Source organism: Pipistrellus kuhlii, unplaced genomic scaffold (genome assembly GCF_014108245.1).
Source record: "Pipistrellus kuhlii isolate mPipKuh1 unplaced genomic scaffold, mPipKuh1.p scaffold_m20_p_2, whole genome shotgun sequence".
Taxonomy (NCBI): domain Eukaryota; kingdom Metazoa; phylum Chordata; class Mammalia; order Chiroptera; family Vespertilionidae; genus Pipistrellus; species Pipistrellus kuhlii.
In genome coordinates this window covers 99,999,522-100,019,570 of record NW_023425515.1, presented here as the reverse complement: position 1 = coordinate 100,019,570, position 20,049 = coordinate 99,999,522, and the positions used below count along the sequence as shown (strand labels likewise).

The 20,049-nt window shown below is 40.7% G+C and overlaps 1 protein-coding gene across 6 annotated transcripts in view; it reads left to right on the top strand.

Annotated features, from left to right (window-relative positions):
* TRPC1 (transient receptor potential cation channel subfamily C member 1) overlaps positions 1-20,049 on the top strand; it is a 152,086-nt gene that overhangs the window by 19,826 nt on the left and 112,211 nt on the right. For all 6 annotated transcript variants that reach the window (XM_045584121.1, XM_045584120.1, XM_036444192.2 and 3 more), the window contains one exon: positions 2,744-2,946. In XM_045584121.1, the coding sequence (XP_045440077.1) occupies positions 2,744-2,946 (203 nt within the window). The remainder of the gene's footprint in view (positions 1-2,743; positions 2,947-20,049) is intronic.

Sequence of the window (20,049 nt, the reverse complement as noted above, 5' to 3'; positions counted from 1 at the left end):
TTAGCATGTAGATTGTATTATCAATAATGAAATTAAGAACTTTTAGCTATGTCTTTGAGTTTTCATATAGTTAAATGTTTCATAGGAAAAATGAGGACCATTTTTCTCTTAAAGGACTGAATATAAACTTCTTTTTAAAAAAAAATATATTTTATTGACTTTTTACAGAGTGGAAGAGAGAAGGATAGAGAGTTAGAAACATCGATGAGAGAGAATCATTGATCAGCTGCCTCTTGCACACCCCCCACTGGGGATGCTCCCGCAACCAAGGTACATGCCCTTGACCGGAATTGAACCTGGGACCCTTCAGTTCCCAGGCCGACACTCTATCCACTGAGCCAAACCAGTTTCGGCAATATAAACTTCTTTTTAAAATAATATGTTTTTAATTGATTTTTAGAGAGGAAGAGTGGCCAAGCTAATTTTATCCTTTTTATAGCCAATAATAAGAGGGAAAAGGGATACATTCTTAGATTTCTCTGGAATTTTAAATAAATTTATTAATTTGAAATCCCCACTAAATAAATGCCAAGTATATAAACAAACTATTCATAAAAGAGGACCAAAATGGGATATATATGTTAAAAAACATTAAAATTTACCAGTAATCAAAAGAAAGTAAATATTTCATGATAGTATTTTTTATTCATAAACTGAGAGTGATCATACTGGTAAGTAAAACTTAAGAGTGAGAAGGGTACATTCCTATATTATTGGTAACATAAGTTATTAAAGGACTTTGGTAATATTTATCAAGAACTTCAAAACTGTTTGTAGTCTTTTGATGTATAATTCCATTTTAGGGGATTCTATGTTAATGAGATAATCCTAAATTAAAAAAAAAACAATAACAACTGTATTCATCCAGGTGGCATGGCTCAGTGGTTGAATATCAACCAGGAGGTCACAGTCTGATTCCAGGTCAGGGCCCAGGTTGCAGGCCAGACCCCCAGTGTGTGGTGTGCGGGAGGCAGCTGATCAATGATTCTCTCTCATCATTGATGTTTCTATCTCTCTTCCCTTCTCCTTTCCTCTATGAAATCAATAAAAAAAAGTATATATAAATAAAAAGCTGTATTCATAAAGAAGTTTGTGATAATATTTTTAAACTAGCATAATAAAATGTCTTGAAAATATGGTCTATGAAATTCCTTACATTGCATGCAAGATTCTGTACATGATTTTTGGGGAAGATTCTGGGGTGTAGCTTTATGTGATTATTAAAAGTGTCATTGATCTTCAAAATATTAGGGACCATTGTTTTAATTATTTGGTGCCAAATTATTTATACCAAAGATAGAGAAAGGCCCATAAAGGAATACTATAAAATGATTTTTGGGTAGTAGAAATGATTGGTATTTGTATTCTGTTTTTCTATATTTTCCAAATATTTTATAATGTATGTGCACTAATTTTACAATGTTAGTAAAAATTATGTAACAAACCATGAATTTGATCAGCTAACAACTCTCAGGGAAACCTCTGTGAAAAAGTGAGTAGTGGAAAGAATATGCAATAGTATTGAAACAGTCAACATTTTTATTTAACACTTATTCTTTTTTTTTAAATGTATTTTTATTGATTTTAGAGAGGAAGGAAGAGGGAGAGAGAGACAGAAACATCAATGATTAGAGAGAATCATTGATCCACTGCCTCTTGCACACTGCCTACTGAGGATCCAGCTCCAAAACTGGGCATTTGCCCTTGACCAGAATTGAACCTGGGACCCTTAGTCTACAGGCTGCTGCTCTATCCACTGAGTCAAACCTGCTAGGGCAACCCTGATTCTTTATTTGCTAATGATTTTTGCTTCATGTCATGCCATCATCAGCCCCATGAGCCCATGTAGTGAAGGTGCTCAGGCTCCGGAATAATATAAATCTGGTTTCTGCTTTGCAGTTTGCATTCTATTGTGTACCTCAGGCACATTAACTTCTCTGAGTCTCAGTTTCTTCTTGAGATAATACTGCTCATTCCTGCAGGGTACTGTGGGAATTAAATGAAATGATAAGGGTAAAGTGGCTATATTAGCTATGATAGTGTTTTTGTGTATTTGTAACAGATGTAATAGAGGTAGTGATTGGAAATATATAGATATTTATCTATAATAACAAAAGCATAATATACTGATTATACCAGACAGCTGAGCAACCTTCTGGCTGTCCTTCCAGATGACCTTCTGGATGAAACTGGGGCTGGGAGGGCTGAGCCCCTTGCATGAATTTTGTGCATTGGGCCTCTAGTACAAAATAAAGAGCGCTTCCTATTTACTTATCCCTTTTAAGTACCTATTGCTATCAGTGTGACAAAGTTTGCCACAGAGGTGGAATTTTTAAAGTTTTCTCAACTTTATGCTCTGTTTATTTTTAACATTTCTGTTTTTTCATTTTATTCCTTTTCTAAAATTCCTGTTCTTTACCCTTATGCATGTTTTCATAATCTTTTGAAAATTAAATACTTTTCCCTAATGTATTTTTCTAGATATCCTTTTATTGTTAGTAAAGCAGAACGTTATTTATATGAATATTTTCTATTGAAGATTTTATTTGTCATTATTATATTACATTAATTAATTAAAATTAACTTTTGAAGTTTCAAAAAAATTTTATCCTGGCAAAATGTTTATCTTATTCATTAAAATAATTATGTTCTTTTGCTTTCCATTTTTTTCATTTTATTCTTCAAACAATTGTTTTTTTTAATTCACAAATAACTTTTGAACATTTATATAAATATTTTTCAGAAACTAATGGAGCAGATTCAGAATCCTGAGTATTCAACAACTATGGACATTGCACCTGTCATTTTAGCTGCTCATCATAACAACTATGAAATTCTTACAATGCTGTTAAAACAGGATGTGTCTCTACCTAAGCCCCATGCAGTTGGCTGTGAATGCACATTGTGTTCTGCAAAAAACAAAAAGGACAGCCTCCGACATTCCAGGTTAGAAAATGAAGATTTTTGACAATAGATGTGTGATGCGGTGGGATGCATGCCAATGAAATGTTTTATTGTTCTTTCTATGTAGCTTTTAAGAAATATGGTACTGGGATGACTTGTAAAAGCCAATCTTCTAGCTCCTTTGCTTAATATAAGTTCTGCATGTTTTAGAAATGTTTACTAAATAATGAATAATTAGGAAACTTCTTCAAATTCGGAATAAGATTTATTTCACACTCATGCCTATGGGGCTGGAGGCAGTGTTTACTTTTTAGAAATAGAATTTATTGGTCTAAGAATTTCCAAGTAGTAGAAGAATATCCTTTTATAAGAAAAACTAGACTGGTGCACAAAATTCATATGGGGGTGGGAGGGGGTGTTAGTGGTTCCCTCAGCCCAGCCTGCACCCTCTCCAAACTGGAACCCCTCAGGGGATGTCTGACTGCCAGTTTAGGCCAGATCCTTTTCACAATTCGGGATTGCTGGCTCCTAACTGCTCACCTGCCTGCCTGCCTGATTGCCCCTAACCGCCCCCCTGCCAGCCTGATCATCCCTAACCGCCTCTGCATGCTGACCTGATTGCCCTTAACTGCCCCCCACACACACACCGGCCTGGACATTTCCAACTGCTCCCCACCCCCACTGGCCTGGTTGCCCCCAATTGCCCCCCTCCCCACTGCCTGGTCTCTCCTAACTGCCCCCAACTGTCCTGACCACCCCAACAGCCGTCACCCCCCCTCTTCCCCCCAATGCCAGCCTGGTCTTCCCAACCAGCCTGATGTTCAGTTGTTTGGTCATTCCTCACTAACCCCCCTGCCAGCATTATCGCCCCACATAGCCTGAGTTTGGTTTTCCATCTGTTTGTATCAGTTGTGATGGCCCCTGGCCTTTTATATATTAGAATTATTTACTATCTGACTAAATATTAACCTGTAATGCCTCTTACTTCCCTCTCATATAGTACATATTTAAGTCTATTTCTCTTCTGATTCTCCCCAGTTGAAAATAGAAAAACAACTGAGGAATGAATAAATAAGAAAGTACCCCATCCTGGATAAGTTGAATAAGGTCACACATATTGAATAAGGTGTATGGTTCTGAACCAGACTTGAGAGTCTAGTTTTCAGTATAAGTGCACGCACATTTACTATGAAATAGATGGTTTTGAAGTCCCAGGCAGACCACTGACAAACTGTTTTCAATTAAGGATTATTGTACAGTGTATATGAAATTAGCTTTAAAACTGTAAAATATCCACCGTCTCTGTTTCCTCATCATAAGAACAAATCTTTGGTGCATTGACAGTAAAAAATCCATAAATTGGGAAAGTCTCCTTGAAATCAATTTAATTTGTATGTGTAAAGGTCAAACTGGAACATTTTTTTCTGTTTTCAAATCTATTTTACAATAAGGTCTATGTTTCTCTTTGATAAGATCTGGTTGACAGTTGACTATATTATTTACGTTTTTAGTTTTAAAATGACTAATCTGTGAAATGACACGAAGAAATTATCCTTAAGAGTACTTCTAGTTTTAAAATTCTTTCTTAATATTAACTATAAATATTTTCCAAATAGTTTGATTGTTAAATGTTTGTAGTTGGAGCTGATTGGATGGTTGGGTTGGGACTGGAAAGAATGCTGCCTGGCTCGGTTTGGAGTGGCAAGAACAATGCCTGGCTTTTTCTGAAAGTTTGTATGGAAACTATGGCTTGAGTGCAGGTTTTAAGCTTGAATAAGAATTAAAAGATAAAAGGCATTTGATGCAGAAAGTACAGTTTGTAATTGTAGTTTTTTAAGAGAACTGCAAGTGGTTTGATATATTTGCAGAAGAGTTTGAAAAAACAGTTATAGGAAAGGTCCGAACTGAAGTCATTTTCAGGAATTGTTAAGAAGACCTTCAGAAGAAAAGGAGACTAACAAAACAAGTAAAAAGAGATGTAGGGTCAGTGAAGTTGAAGAGTTAATGTTAGAATGAAGGAAGTGAGGCAATCTGTATTTTTAAATTTCAGAGATGGTGAAATTTCAGACGAGGATAAGGTCTAGGAGCAATAATTATAAATGGGTTATGGAAGCTTGATGGATCATTGAGTTTAGAAAACCATTTCAGTATATAATTGCTGTGATTTTGTTTTAGACTCAAATTTTCAAAGGGATATTTAGAGTCTATTATTTAAAGGAAGGCAATTTCAACAAGTTGAGAAACATTGAAATTGGGAGAGGTAGCAAAGTAATGGACTGCCAATTATGTTTAATATGCAGAAGGGTTTTGTTTAATCTGTACAAAGTATTTTATAATTTTGTTCTTTTTTTAAAAAAAAATAAATCTTTATTGTTCAGATTACTACAAATGTTTCTTTCTCCCCCCCCCCCCAATTGCTCCCCTCCACAAGGTTCCCACCCCACCTTCTGCCTTTTCCCCATCTCCTATTGTCCTCATCCATAGGTGCACAGTTTTTGTTCAGTCTCTTCCCGCACCCCCCATTCTCCTTTTTCCTGAGAATCATCAGTTCAGTCCCCTTCCATACCTCTGATTCTATTATATTCATCAGTTAATATTGTTCAGATTTTTTAATTCCCTTGGTTTTTAGATTTACTTGTTGATAGTTATGTATTTGTTGTTCATAATTTTTACCTTTATTTTCTTCCTCTTCCTAAAGAACCCCCTTCAGCAATTCATATAATTCTGGTTTGGTGGTGATGAACTCTTTTAGCTTTTTTTATTTTTATTAGTGAAGCTCTTTATCTAGCCTTCGATTCTGAGTGATAGCTTTGCTGGGTAGATTATTTTTGGCTGTAGGTTCTTGCTATTCATCACCTTGAATATTTCTTGCCATTCCCGTCTGGCCTGCATGGTTTCTGTTGAGAAATCAGCTGACAGTCGTATGGGTGGTCCTTTATAGGTAACTACCTGCTTTTCTCTTGCTGCTTTTAATATTCTCTCTTTGTCTTTTGCTCTTGACATTTTAATTATGATGTGTCTTGGTGTGGTCTTCTTTGGATCCCTTTTGTTTGGGGTTCTGTGCACTTCCTGGACTTGTATCAATAAGTTTATTTCTTTCATCAGTTGGGGGAAGTTTTCTGTCACTATTTTTTCCAATATGTTTTTGGAACCTTGCTGTCTCTCTTCTTCTGGGACGCCCATAATTCTGATGTTGATTTGTTTGAAATTCTCCCAGAGGTTTCTTAAATTATCTTTAACTTTCTGGATTCTCTTATCTTCTTGCTTCTGTGGAGGAGTGTCCTCTGGCTCTTTGTGTTCCAAATTTTTTCTTGATTCTTGCGATCTTCCATTCTGGTTTTAGGACTCTGTATAATACTTTTTATTTTAGACAATGTATTCTTTATTTCTAATTTATAACTTTTCATATCCTCATAGGTTTCATTTATTTTATCGGCCTTTTTTAGGAAGTTTTTGAAAAACCTTATAACCATGGTTTTGAACTCTATATCCAGTCGCTTCTTGTCCTCCATTTCTTTTGTTTGTGATGTTTCCTTGTCTTGGCATTTTCACTGCTTCCCTGAGTTGGTAGGGTGGCTTTGTGTGCTAAGGTGTCCTATATGGTTCAGTGGGTCAGCCTCCCCATTACCTGAGGTGGACAGTCTTGGTGTAGCCATTTGTAGGCTGTTTGTGCAGTCTTGTTGTTAATCCTTGCTTGTTGTTGGTATCACTGGGAAGCGTTGATTCCAAGCCAATTGGCTATGAGGATCAGAAGTGTCTCAGCTGGGGGGGAGGGGGGGGGTTCTGTATTCTGCTTGGTTGGGGCAGAGTCTTGGGGTGGCACAGACAAGCTATAATGAATCCCACAAGATTGGTTGCAGGCGTGCACACCTCTTTGGTATAGGCACAGACAAGCTTTGGGTTCCTGTCTGTCCCTCCCTAGGAGAGTCCTATTTGCAGTGAACGAGAAAGCTAGCCACTGGAAGGGCTTCTGTGCTCCGCTTGGATGGGGCAGTGTCCCGTGGTGGTGCAGACAAGCTTTGGTCAGCCCCTCCCTATGAGGGTCTGGTTTCTGAGTCCCGCAGTAATGGCCTCTGGCTTCACACACCTCCAAGAGATCTCACCCCACTGCCTGACAGTCTGGCCTCTCCCTGTCTGGGGCCATCTATCAGAGCAATAGGGTGGTTCTGTTTTCCTCCCGAACAAGAAAGCTAGCCACGCATTAGCTGTTAGCCCTCTCTGCACACAGGGAGTAAGCCATCAGCGAACTTGGCCCACCCTCTCCATGCTCCGCAAGCAAGCCAGCAGCAAAGTCAGGCAGCCGCCTTTCACAGTTCCTGAGGTTCAGTGTGCCTTCTCTCTCCTTCCCAGATGGTAGAGCCTCCTCTCACCCAGCCGTCCAGTGCTTCAGGGTGATGTTTACCCTGTTTTCCAGTTCTAAATTCAAAATTGTTGTGGTGGGCTGCATTCAGGTGTCTACCCTATGCCACCATCTTGATTTCTCCCAGTATTTTATAATTTTGAATTTGAATGTCTGTAAGCCTTATGTACACTGTTTTATTCATGTTATTACCCACTTAGTCCCTGAAAACAATTGAATTTGTAATATCTCCCAAGAGAATAGGATGTTGACATTGAGAAAATCAGTGATCTCTATATATAATATTAGAGTAATCTTGGGACTATGGAATTCTTTTATAAAAAAGTACATATTTTAGTTATAAAAGTAATGTGTGAATAAATCCTTATAAAACTCCTAACTTTAATTTTGGTCAGAAGTCTCCTGACCAAATTTAATTTTCCTCTCCTCTACTGAGCTAACAACTGCTATCAGTTTAATGTTCTACATCTATGTTTTAATGACTAATATTCTCATTAGTTAGAAATGTGACTCCTCAGTCCAAACAGCATGGTACTGGCATAAAAACAGACATACTAGTAAAAACCAATGAAGCAGTATAGACACCCCAGAAATAAACCCACACTATAAGTCAATTAACCTATGACAAATGAGGAAAGAACATACAATGGAGTAAATATACTCTATACAGAGAACGAAGATGGTGGCATAGGTAAACGTGTACTTGCTGCCTCTCACAGCCACATCAAAATTACAACTAAAAGGTGGAACAACTACCACCCAGAACCATAGGAAAGCTTGCTGGGTGGAAGTTCCACAACTAGAGAGGTGAAGAAAGCCCATTGAGACTGGTAAGAGGTGAGGAGGCACAGAAAGTGCTGGCAATTGAATGTGCTGCTCTTTTAATCGGGAGGTAGATAAAAGTTCCTGCTTGCTCTGAACTCCAGTTCTGGGCGAGACTCTGGGTGACCCAGACACATATGGGGAGAAACTGGACTGTCATTGGGACAGGAACATGAGGGCGGCTTTCTCTCAGAGGTGCTCACAGCAATCATTGTTCCTGCATGGGGGCGTGGGACACTGAGACCTGGGGACCTCTCTGGTGCAGGGCTAACTGGCAGCCATTGCTGTTTGCTCTGCTCTAGGATTCCCAGAGATGCTACCCCATCCAATTTAAAACCCCACCCAAACTGTGAGCATCAGCTTTTGCATGTGAGTCGTCTGTCCTTTCTCCACCTAAAACCTGTCAAACTGAAGCTGGGTCAGAGAGCCCCACAGTTTCCAAAAGAAGGCCCAAAGCCTAGCAGCAGCAGCATCCTGCCTATCTTCTCATCTGTGCACTTCCAACCCCATACAAAGAGGAGGAATCTGCAGATGTCTCTGGAGCTCCTTATGGGAGGCCACAGACAGTGGCTGACTTTGCACCTCCTTGAAAATCCAAGAGCCAGTGTATCCAGTGGTCAGAATGAGACCATAACAGGTTAGAATTCTTCACATCTATAAGAGACACACTCAAGGGGCAGATTCCGTGAGCACAAAATCCCCACTGAAGCAAGTCCTGCCCCATAAGGGTGTCTCCTGCGCAACAGATTTTCCAGTATAGATACAGCTGGTCATCACAGCCAATTGACCTGAAGGTCAATTTCTCCCAGTGATATCAACAGCAATCAAGGCTCAACTACAATAAGACTGTGCATACAACACACCAAGAGGTGCACCAAGAGCATCCACCTCACGTGACAGGGGAGGCTGAGCCACTGGACCCTATAGGACACTTACAACACAAGGCTACTCTGTCCACTCAAAAAGACTTAGCAGCTACCCAGTACCTAGAAACAAACAGGGAAGCAGCCAAAATGCAGAGACAAAGAAACAAATCCCAAATGAAAGAAATGTATGAAAGCAATATACTGGATATAGAGTTCGAAACCACAGTTATAAGGTTTTTCAAGAATTTTCTAGAAACCTCTAAGAAATTTAGTGAGATCCTCAAAGATATGAAAAAGGACCAATCAGAAATTAAGAATACACTGGCTGAAATAAAGAATAATATACAGAGATTCAACAGCAGACTAGAAGATCCCAAGAATCAAGTCAAATATTTGAAATACAAAGAAGCAAAAAAAACACTCAACTGGAAAAGAAAAAAGAAAAAAAGAATCCAAAAATATGAAGATAGTGTAAGGAGCCTCTGGGACAACTTCAAGCATACCAACATCTGAATTATGGGGATGCCAGAAGAGAGAGAGTGCAAGATATTGAAAAAATATTTGAAAAAATAATGACAGAACACTTCTCCCACCTGATGAAAGAAATAGACTTACAAGTTCAGGAAGCACAGAAAACCCCAAACAAGAGGAATCCAAAGAGTATCACATCATAATTAAAAGGACAAGGGCAAAAGACAAAGAGAGAATGTTAAAAGCAACAAGAAAAAAACAGTTGGTTATCTACAAGGGACTACCCATATGACTGCCAGCTGATTTCTCAACAGAAACTATGCAGGCCCGAAGGGAGTGGCAAGAAATATTCAAAGTGTTGAATAGCAAGAACCTACAACCAAGATTACTCTATCTAGCAAAGCTATAATTTAAAATTGAAGGTCAAATAAAGAGCTTCACAGATAAGAAAAAACTAAAGGAGTCCATCACCACCAAACCAGTATTATATGAAATGCTGAAGAGTATTCTCTAAGAAGAGGAGGAAGAAGAAAAAGGTAAAGAAAAAGTTATGAACAACAAAGTGACAACAAATACATATTTATCAACAAGTGAAACTAAAAATCAAATGAATAAAAAACCTGATGAACAGAACAGACTGGTGAATGTAATAGAATTAGTGGCATGGAAAGGCTGCCAAGTTTTCATAATTAAAAGAATTTATCAAAATGTCTGCCTGTTGTCCCATGCGATTCATCACATGTTTTTGTATTCATTAATAAAGTTTGAAATGTGAACAGTTCATTCCATGTAATGTGAATACCTCTTGAATTGTGTTAAGGGCATACATTTCATAGTTTACACAGACACCTCTTCAGTGTGATTTGGGCACCACCGTCTTGTGTTACTGGAACCCCGCTTCCACTGTGGTCAATTTGCATATTCCCTTTTTATTAGATAGCAAGATTATGACCTCACATTATTGAAACTGAAGAATTAACAGGATCTGCAGAAGGGGAGGTTTTTCTGATTCCCAGAATTGATTAGTCCCTGTCTGACACTTGCCTCCCATTTAAATTAATTCGAAGACAGTTTCCCATGATGCCAGCATTTGCGATGACTATTAATAAATAAATAAATAACAAGGACAAACTCACCACAGAGAAGGAATATTCCTTCCTGAATCCATTTTCAGACATGGTAGTTATATGTTGCTTTCTCCCAAGTTTGAAGAGCATGTGACAAAGTTAAAGTTGTAAATACTTCATCACAAGGGAAATTAGTGAAGCACACTGAAAGAGTTTTCACTCTTAATGTGGTATACAGGGAGATATTAGGATAATTTTGATCAATTTGTTAATCAGAGAACCACGCTTTGAGCAAAATCAAAGTGTAATCCTGAGATGGCGGCTTGTCCCTGTTTCGCCACAGTTCCCAGCTTGTGAGCCTGATCTCCGTACGCTGGTAAGACTGGAACAGGAGGCCTGGACAAACCACCGCAGAGGAGACCATTGAGCATCTGAGACACCCCAGTTGGCGCAAACACGTGGATTCAAGGGAGATCTTCAATCATCCACGGAAAGGAGAGATAAATCAACACAAGAGAGAGACATCCTGAAGAGAGACCATAGGGAGACAAAGAAACAGCCCACAAATGAAAGAAAAGCAGGCATCACCAGAAAAGGAAGTAAATGAGTTAGAGGCAAGCAAGAATTCAGAGTAACGATCTTAAGATGGCTAAAAAGAATGGAAGACAAATTTGACAATATGAGTAAGACCCAAGAGGAAATGAAAAAAAACCAAGAGGAAATGAAGATGACTCAAGATGAAATGAAAAATGACATCGCTACTATGAAGAACTCAATAGAAAGCATCAAGAGCAGACTAGAAGAAGCAGAGGATCGCATCAGTCAGCTAGAAGACAAGATGGAAAAAATACCCAATTAGAGCAGCTTCTAGAAAAAAAAAATTAAAAAGCAGGAGGAGAGCCTATGGGAGCTTTGGGACAATGTAAAACAAAACAATATTCGAATAATAGGGGTTCCAGAAGGAAAGAAAACTGAGGTAGACATGGAAAAGGTATTTCAAGAAATAATGACAGAAAACTTTCCTGAGATAGAGAAGAAAAAACCCACACAAATCCAAGATGCTCCCAGAGTCCCAAGCAAAATGGATCCCAGAAGACCGACGCCAAGACATATTATAATTAAATTGGCAAACACCAATGACAAAGTAAGAATCTTAAAAGCAGCCAGAGAGAGAGAGAAAGTTACATATAAAGGAACCCCCATCAGACTAACAACTGATTTCTCAACAGAAACTTATCAGGCCAGAAGGGAATGGGATGAAATATACAAAGTCATGCAAAGAAAGGGTCTGAATTCAAGAATACTGTACCCAGCAAGGCTATCAATCAAAATTGAAGGGGAAATCAGGAGCTTCACAGACAAAAAAAGACTAAAGGAATTTAACTCCACCAAACCAGCAATGCAAGAAATGCTAAAGGGTCTACTGTAAAAATAAAGAAATAGGAAGTGAAGAAGGAACACAGGGGTATGGAATAAAAATGGCGTCAAATGAGTACCTATCATTAATAATATTAAATGTAAATGGTTTAAATACTCCAATCAAAAGACATAGGGTAACAGATTGGATAAGAAAACAAGACTCATAAATCTGTTGTCTACAAGAAACCCACCTCAGAAAAAGAGATGCAAACAGACTGATGGTGAAGGGATGGAAAAAGGTTTTCCAGGCAAATGGAAATGAAAAGAAAGCTGGGGTAGCAATACTCATATCTGACAAATTAGATCTCAGAGTGAAGGACATAACAAGAGATAATGAAGGCCACTTCATAATACTAAAGGGAGCAATCAAACAAGAAGAAATAACCCTGGTAAATATATATGCACCCAATACAGGAGCACCAAAATACATAAAAAAAACTGCTGGAAGACATTAAGGGAGAGATTAATAGCAATACAATCATATTAGGAGACTTTAATACCCCACGTCATCTTTCGACAAATCATCTAAACAAAAAATTAGCAAAGAAATATCAATCCTAAATGACTCACTAGACCAGATGGAATTAATTGACATCTTCAGAACATTCCACCCCAAAGCCACAGAATATACATTCTTCTCAAATGCATATGGGACATTCTCAAAGATAGACCACATTTTGGGACATAGGCAAAGTCTCTTCAAATTCAAGAAGATAGAAATCATATCAAGCATCTTCTCAGACCATAATGGCATAAAACTGGAAATTAACTACAATAAAAATAATCCAAAGAAATCATACATATGGAGACTAAACAGCATGCTAGTAAACAAGGACTGGGTTACCAGAGAAATCAAGGAAGAAATTAAAAACATCCTGGAAACAAATGACAATGAAAACACTACAATCCAAAATCTATGGGACACAGCAAAAGTAGTTTTGAGAGGGAAGTTCATATCCTTACAAGCCTATTGCAAAAAACTAGAAAAAAGGGTAACAAATGCTCTAACTCTACAACTCAAAGAGTTATCGGGTCTAGTAATAATTAATGTCGTTTTAAAACATTCGTTTAAAATCTTGCTTGGCGTTGACTTGTATTGACATAACCTTCAAACACGTGGTATCTACAGAACGTGTGAAGTGCAATTAACAAGTTTTGCTTGAAAAAGTTTGTGTTTGGTTTGGTTTTTGTTGCAAAACTAGGGCTAAGAAGATGGCGGATGAAGAGCATATTCGGCACTGCATGCTTTCCGAGTTCCAATTAGGAAGAAAAGCAAGTGAGGCTGCAAAAAACATCTGTAGTGCTCTTGGTCAAGATGCAGTTAGCGCCAGAAAATGCCAGCGTTGGTTTGAGAAATTTCGCGAGGGAAATTTTTCATTAGATGACAAGAGTGGTCGAGGCCGTGTGTCCAATTTTGATCAAGAAGCTCTTCAAGCTCTTTTGGTGCAAAATCCTCAAATTACCCAACAAGAGCTTGCGACAACTTTAAATTGTTCACAAAAAACAATTTCCAATCAATTGCGTGCACTTGGCAAAGTCCAAAAGTTTGGAAAATGGGTTCCTCATGAGTTGACCGACAACAACCGTAATCAAAGAGTCAGAATTTGCAGTTCGCTCCTCTCTCGTTAAAACCATTTGCGTTTTTAGAGCAAATTGTTACCGAAGATGAAAAATGGGTACTGTATGTTAATTTGAAAAGGCGGCCTCAATGGTTGGACAAAAATGAGGCTCTGCAGCCCAGGCCAAAACCTGACTTGCATGCAAAAAAAGTGATGTTGTGTGTTTGGTAGAATTTTAAAGGAATTCTTCATTATGAACTTTTACCATCTACCCAAACCATTACAAGTGCAGTGGATAGTGCCCAATTGGAAAGGTTAGCCCAAGCTTTAAGAGAAAAAGAACCCGCGCTGATTAATCGGAAGGGTGTAATTCTTCACCACGATAATGCACGACCGCATACTGCAAGAATCACTGCTGAAAAACTGTGCCAGTTGCAATGGGAAGTTCTCCCTCAACCTGCATATTCTCCTGATACTGCCCCTTCCGATTACCATTTGTTTCGTTCTTTGCAAAACTTTCTTCTTGGAAAAAAATTTAATAATGAAGAATGCCTCAAAAATGCATTGACCGAATTTTTTGCATCAAAATCACAAGAATTTTACAACAGAGGGATTAAAATGCTTCCTGAGCATTGGGCACAAGTAGTAGAAAACAACGGCAACTATATTGTTGATTAAATTTTGTTGTATTGTTTAAATTGGAATTAAAAAAGTATTAGAAAACGACATTAATTATTACTAGACCTAATAGAAAAAGAGCAATAAGAAAAGCCTAGTGTAAGCAGAAGGAAGGAAATAACAAAAACCAGAGCACAGATAAACGACATAGAGACTAAAGAAACAATACATAAGATCAACAAAACCAAGAGCTGGTTCTTTGAAAGGATAAACAAGATTGATGGACCTCTAGCCAGGCTAACCAAGAAACAAAGAGAGAGGACCCAAATAAACAAAATCAGAAATGAAAGAGGTGAAATAACAACAGACTCCACCGAAATACAATGGATTGTTACAAAATACTATGAACAACTCTACTCAAAAAACTGAACAACCTGGAGGAAATGGACATATTCCTAGAAAAATACAAACTTCCAAAACTCAACCAGGAGGAATCTAAAAATCTCAATAGAGCAGTGACTTGGGAAGAAATTGAAACAGTCATCAAAAAGCTTCCAGCAAACAAAAGCCCAGGGCCAGATGGCTTCACAGGAGAGTTTTACCAAACATTCAAGGAAGACCTAAAACCTATCCTCCTCAGACTATTCAAAAAAATCCAAGAGGAAGGAACACTTCCAAACTCCCTGTATGAAGCCAGCATCACCCTAATACCAAAACCAGATAAAGACAACTCAATGAAAGAGAATTACAGGCCAATATCCCTCATGAACATAGATGCCAAAATCCTCAACAAAATTCTAGCAAATCGACTCCAGAAGAACATCACAAAGATCATACACCACGACCAAGTAGGATTTATTCCAGGAATGCAAGGATGGTACAATATCCGCAAATCAATAAACATGATACATCACATAAACAAATTGAAAGATAAAAATCATATAGTCATATCAATTGATGCAGAAAAAGCATTTGATAAAATCCAACACCCTTTTCTGATAAAAACTCTTAACAAGGTGGGAGTACAAGGATCATACCTCAACATAATAAAAGCTATATATGATAAACCCACAGCCAACATTATACTCAATGGGCAAAACCTAAAACCATTCCCTCTAAGAACAGGAACAAGACAGGGATGCCCACTCTCACCACTCCTGTTTGACATAGTACTGGAAGTACTAGAAATTGCAATTAGACAAGAGGAGGAAATAAAAGGCATCCAAATTGGAAAAGAAGAAGTAAAGTTATCCTTATATGCAGATGACATGATATTGTACATAAAAAACCCAAAAGACTCCATTAAAAAAACTAATTGACTTAATAAATGAATTTGGCAATGTAGAAGGATACAAAATTAATGCCAAGAAATCCATGGCATTTCTATACACCAACAGTGAAACTGCAGAAACAGAGACTAAAAAAGCAATTCCATTTACCATCGCACCAAAAAAATTAAGATACCTAGGAATAAATTTAAGGAAGTAAAGGACCTATACGCAGAAAACTACACGACACTGAAAAAAGAGATAGAGGAAGATGTAAGGAGATGGAAGAACATATCATGTTCATGGATTGGTAGAATCAACATCATCAAAATGTCCATACTTCCTAAAGCAATCTATAGGTTCAATGTACTCCCCATTAAAATACCAACGACATATTTCACCGACCTAGAAAGAACTCTCCAAAGTTCATTTGGAATAATAAAAGACCCTGAATAGCCACAGCAATCCTGAGAAAGAAGAGTAAAGTAGGAGGGATCTCAATACCAGACTTCAAACTATATTACAAAGCCACTGTTCTCAAAACAGCCTGGTACTGGCACAAGAACAGACATATAGATCAATGGAATTGAATCGAGAACCCAGATATCAATCCAAATCACTATGCTCAATTAATATTTGACAAAGGAGGCACGAATATACAATGGAGTCAAGACAGTTTCTTCAATAAATGGTGTTGGGAAAATTGGACAGACACATGCAAAAGAATGAAACTAGATCACCAACTTACACCATGCATAAAAATAAACTCAAAATGGATACAGGACTTAAACATCAGACGGGAAACCATAAAAATACTAGAAGCATCCACAGGCAGCAAAATCTCAGACATATGCCAAAAGAACTTCTTCACTGATACTGCCCCTAGGGCAATGGAAGCTAAAGAGAAAATAAACAAATGGGACTACATCAAAATAAAAAGCTTTTTTACAGCGAAACAAACCATCAACAAAACAACAAGAAAGCCCACTGTGTGGGAGAATATATTTGCAAATGATACCACTGATAAAGGTTTAATCTCCAACATCTACAAACAGCTTATACAACTAAATAAAAGGAAGATGAATAATCTAATTAAAAAATGGGCAATGTACCTAAATAGAACATTTTCAAAAGAAGACAGAAGGAATGCCAAAAGGCACATGAAAACATGCTCAAAGTCACTAATTGTCCGAGAGATGCAAATCAAAACAACAATGCGGTACCATCTCACACCTGTCAGAATGGCCAACGTCAACAAGTCAACAAACGACAAGTGTTGGCGAGGTTGCGGAGATAAAGGAACCCTCGTGCACGGCTGGTGGGAATGCAGACTGGTGCAACCACTGTGGAGAACAGTATGGAGTTTCCTCAAAAAACTGAAAATGCAACTCCCATTTGACCCAGTAATCCCACTCCTAGGAATATATCCCAAGAAACTAGAAACACCAATCAGAAAGGATATATGCACCCCTATGTTCATAGCAGCACAATCTACAATAGCCAGAATTTGGAAACAGCGTAGGTGCCCGTCAGCAGATGATTGGATCCAAAAACCATGGTACATCTACACAATGGAATACTATGCTGCCATAAAAAAGAAGGAATTCTCATCATTTGCAGCAACCTGGATGGAATTGGAGAACATCATGCTGAGTGAAATAAGCCAATCAATGAAAGAGAAACACCACATGACCTCACTCATTTGTGGATGATAACGAACATTATAAACTGGTGAACCAAAAGATAGATATAGAGACAATATATCAACAATTAGACTGTCAAATTACAGCGGGGAGGGGAGGAAAATCTGGGAGAGATAAGTGATCAACCGAAGGACTTTTATACATGCATATAAGCACAACCAATGGACACAAAACTCTGGGGAGGGAGGAGATGTGTGGGAGAGAGGGAGGTGGGCAAAAAAAATCAATAAAATATATTTAAAAAAATTTGTTAATCATTGTATCAGTGTTGTTTTTACATCAATTTTTTGTTGTTATATCATACTGTGATTGCTTATTTATTAATAACTTTATATATTTCCATATACATTTTACTCTTTTCCTTTCATCTCTGATACTTCTATTATAGAGAAAGGGCAAGTAGCAATATTAAAATATTTCATCTAATTAATTACCTTTTTAAAAAATATATTTTATTGATTTTTTTACAGAGAGGAAGGGAGAGATATAGATAGTTAGATACATCGATGAGAGAGAAACATCAATCAGCTGCCTCTTGCACACCCCCTACTGGGGATGTGCCTGCAAACAAGGTACATGCCCTTGACCAGAATCAAACCTGGGACCTTTCAGTCAGCAGGCCGACGCTCTATCCACTGAGCCAAACCGATTTTGGCTTAATTCCCTTTTATTTTCATATTTTTATATTTTTATATATTTTTTTATTTTAATTTTAATTTAATTTAATTCTATTTTTAAATCAATCTTTATTATTCATATTATTACAAAGGTTCCTCATTTTTTCCCCCCTCCACCAGGTTCCCACCCCACCCTCCGCCCCCTCCCCATCCCCCATTGTCCTCATCCATAGGTGCAGTTTATGTTCAGTCTCTTCCTCCCTCCCTTTCCCCGATAGTAAATCCCTTTTCAGATAGTAAATCAGTTACTTAGCATTTTCTCATATCAATAATACCTCCACATGCCCAATGATACACTTCACACAAAAGACATTTCCAAATAGGTCAACCAGCCTCATCCAGGCCCCACCAAGGCACTCACAGATCAACAACCCAGCGCTATACTAACTCAACACATCCAGATCTAAGCCTTCATCACTTGATTCAGCAGACCCTCAAGTTCCCGCAAAAGTTTCCAGCCATGTCTGAGAGGCAGCTGTGGGGCAGGGGCAGGTGAGGAGAAGGCTGTTCCGGGCCTGGCTGCTCCAGGACTGGCCTCTGTTGCTCTGGTTCGTTCCACAACCAGCTGCCCCGAGTCTGGTCACTGCCGCTCCCGACCTAGTTGCTCTGGACTTGGCTGCTGCTACTGCGGGCCTGGCTGCACCCAACCCGGCTGCTCCAGGCCTGGCAGCTCCCAGCCTGGCAGCCGCTGCTCCGGGCTTGGCCACTCCCAGCCTGGCAGCTGCTGCTCCGGGCCTGGCCGCACCAGACCGGGCTGCTCCGGGCCTGGTCGCTCCCAGCCTGGCAGCCGCTGTTCCGGGCCTGGCCGCTCCCAGCCTGGCAGCTGCTGCTCCGGGCCTGGCCGCACCAGACCCGACTTCTCTGGGCCTGGCCACTCCCAGCCTGGCAGCCGCTGTTCCGGGCCTGGCCGCTCCCAGCCTGGCAGCTGCTGCTCCGGGCCTGGCCGCACCAGACCCGACTTCTCTGGGCCTGGCCACTCCCAGCCTGGCAGCCGCTGTTCCAGGCCTGGCCACTCCCAGCCTGGCAGCCACTACTTCGGGCCTGGCCGCATCAGACCCGGCTGCTCTGGGCCTGGCCGCTCCCAGCCTGGCAGCTGCTGCTCCAGGCCTGGCTGCACCCGACCCTGCTGCACTGGGCCCGGCTGCTCCAGGTCCAGCCCCTCTGGGCCTGGCCACTCCCAGGCTGGCAGCTGCTGCTCCAGGCCTGGCCGCTCCCAGCCTGGCAGCCGCTGTTCCGGGCCTGGCCGCACCAGACCCGACTGCTCTGGGCCTGGCCGCTCCCAGCCTGGCAGCCACTGTTCCGGGCCTGGCCGCTCCCAGCCTGGCAGCCGCTGCTCTGGGCCTGGCAGCTCCCAGCCTGGCAGCCGCTGCTCCGGGCCTGGCCGCATCAGACCCGGCTGCTCCGGGCCTGGCCGCTCCCAGCCTGGCAGCTGCTGCTCCGGGCCTGGCCGCACCCGACCCGGCTGCTCTGGGCCCGGCTGCTCCGGGTTCGGCCGCTCTGGGCCTGGTCACTCCCAGCCTGACAGCCGCTGCTTTGGGCCTGGCCGCTCCCAGCCTGGCAGCTGCTGCTCCGAGCCTGGCCGCTCCCGGCCTGGATGCTCCGGGCTTGGCTACTGCTTTTCTGGGCCTGGATGCTCCTAACCCAGCTGCTCTGGGCCCGGCTTCTCCGGGCCCGGCCACTCCGGGTCTGGGTGTTCCCGGACTGGCCACCCTGGGCTTGGCCTCCTCCGCCTCAGGCCTGGCTGCCACTGCCCCAGGTCTGGCTGCTCCAGTGCTGGCTGTTGATGCTCTGGTTCTGGCTGCTGCTGCTCTGGGGCCTGGCCATTCCTGCTTCGGGCCCGGCTGCCACTGCCTTGTGCCTGGCCACTCTATGCCTGGCCGCCGCTGTTCCAACATTCTGTCTTTTTTTTTTTTTTTTAAATGCATTTATGTTGCAATGTTGGCTGGTGAGTTGAGTTCTGACTTAGTCTTTGATTTTTCAAGATCTTCTTTGTATTCTTTCTTAAGTAATTTTACTATCTTTTGCTCTCACTTAATTTCTTCACATTGAGAACTTCTTTGGTTTCTTCCTCTTTGTCCTGGGAGCTCAGCAGGTTGGCCTGTGGCACCCCTTTGTTCTCCACGGGCTCCTGCGCTGCTTCAGCCTGTTGCCAGGGTCGGCGCAGCCCAGGAAGCAGCCCCCGGCCTTGGCTCTGTTGCCCGCACTCAGAGGTCGATGGCTCAGGGGCACCCACCCCCCGGGGGCCCCGTCGCCCAGCTCCTTGCTGGTGCCTGGCTGGCCGGTGTTCGGCAGGGGCTCCTGCTCCTCGTCGTGTT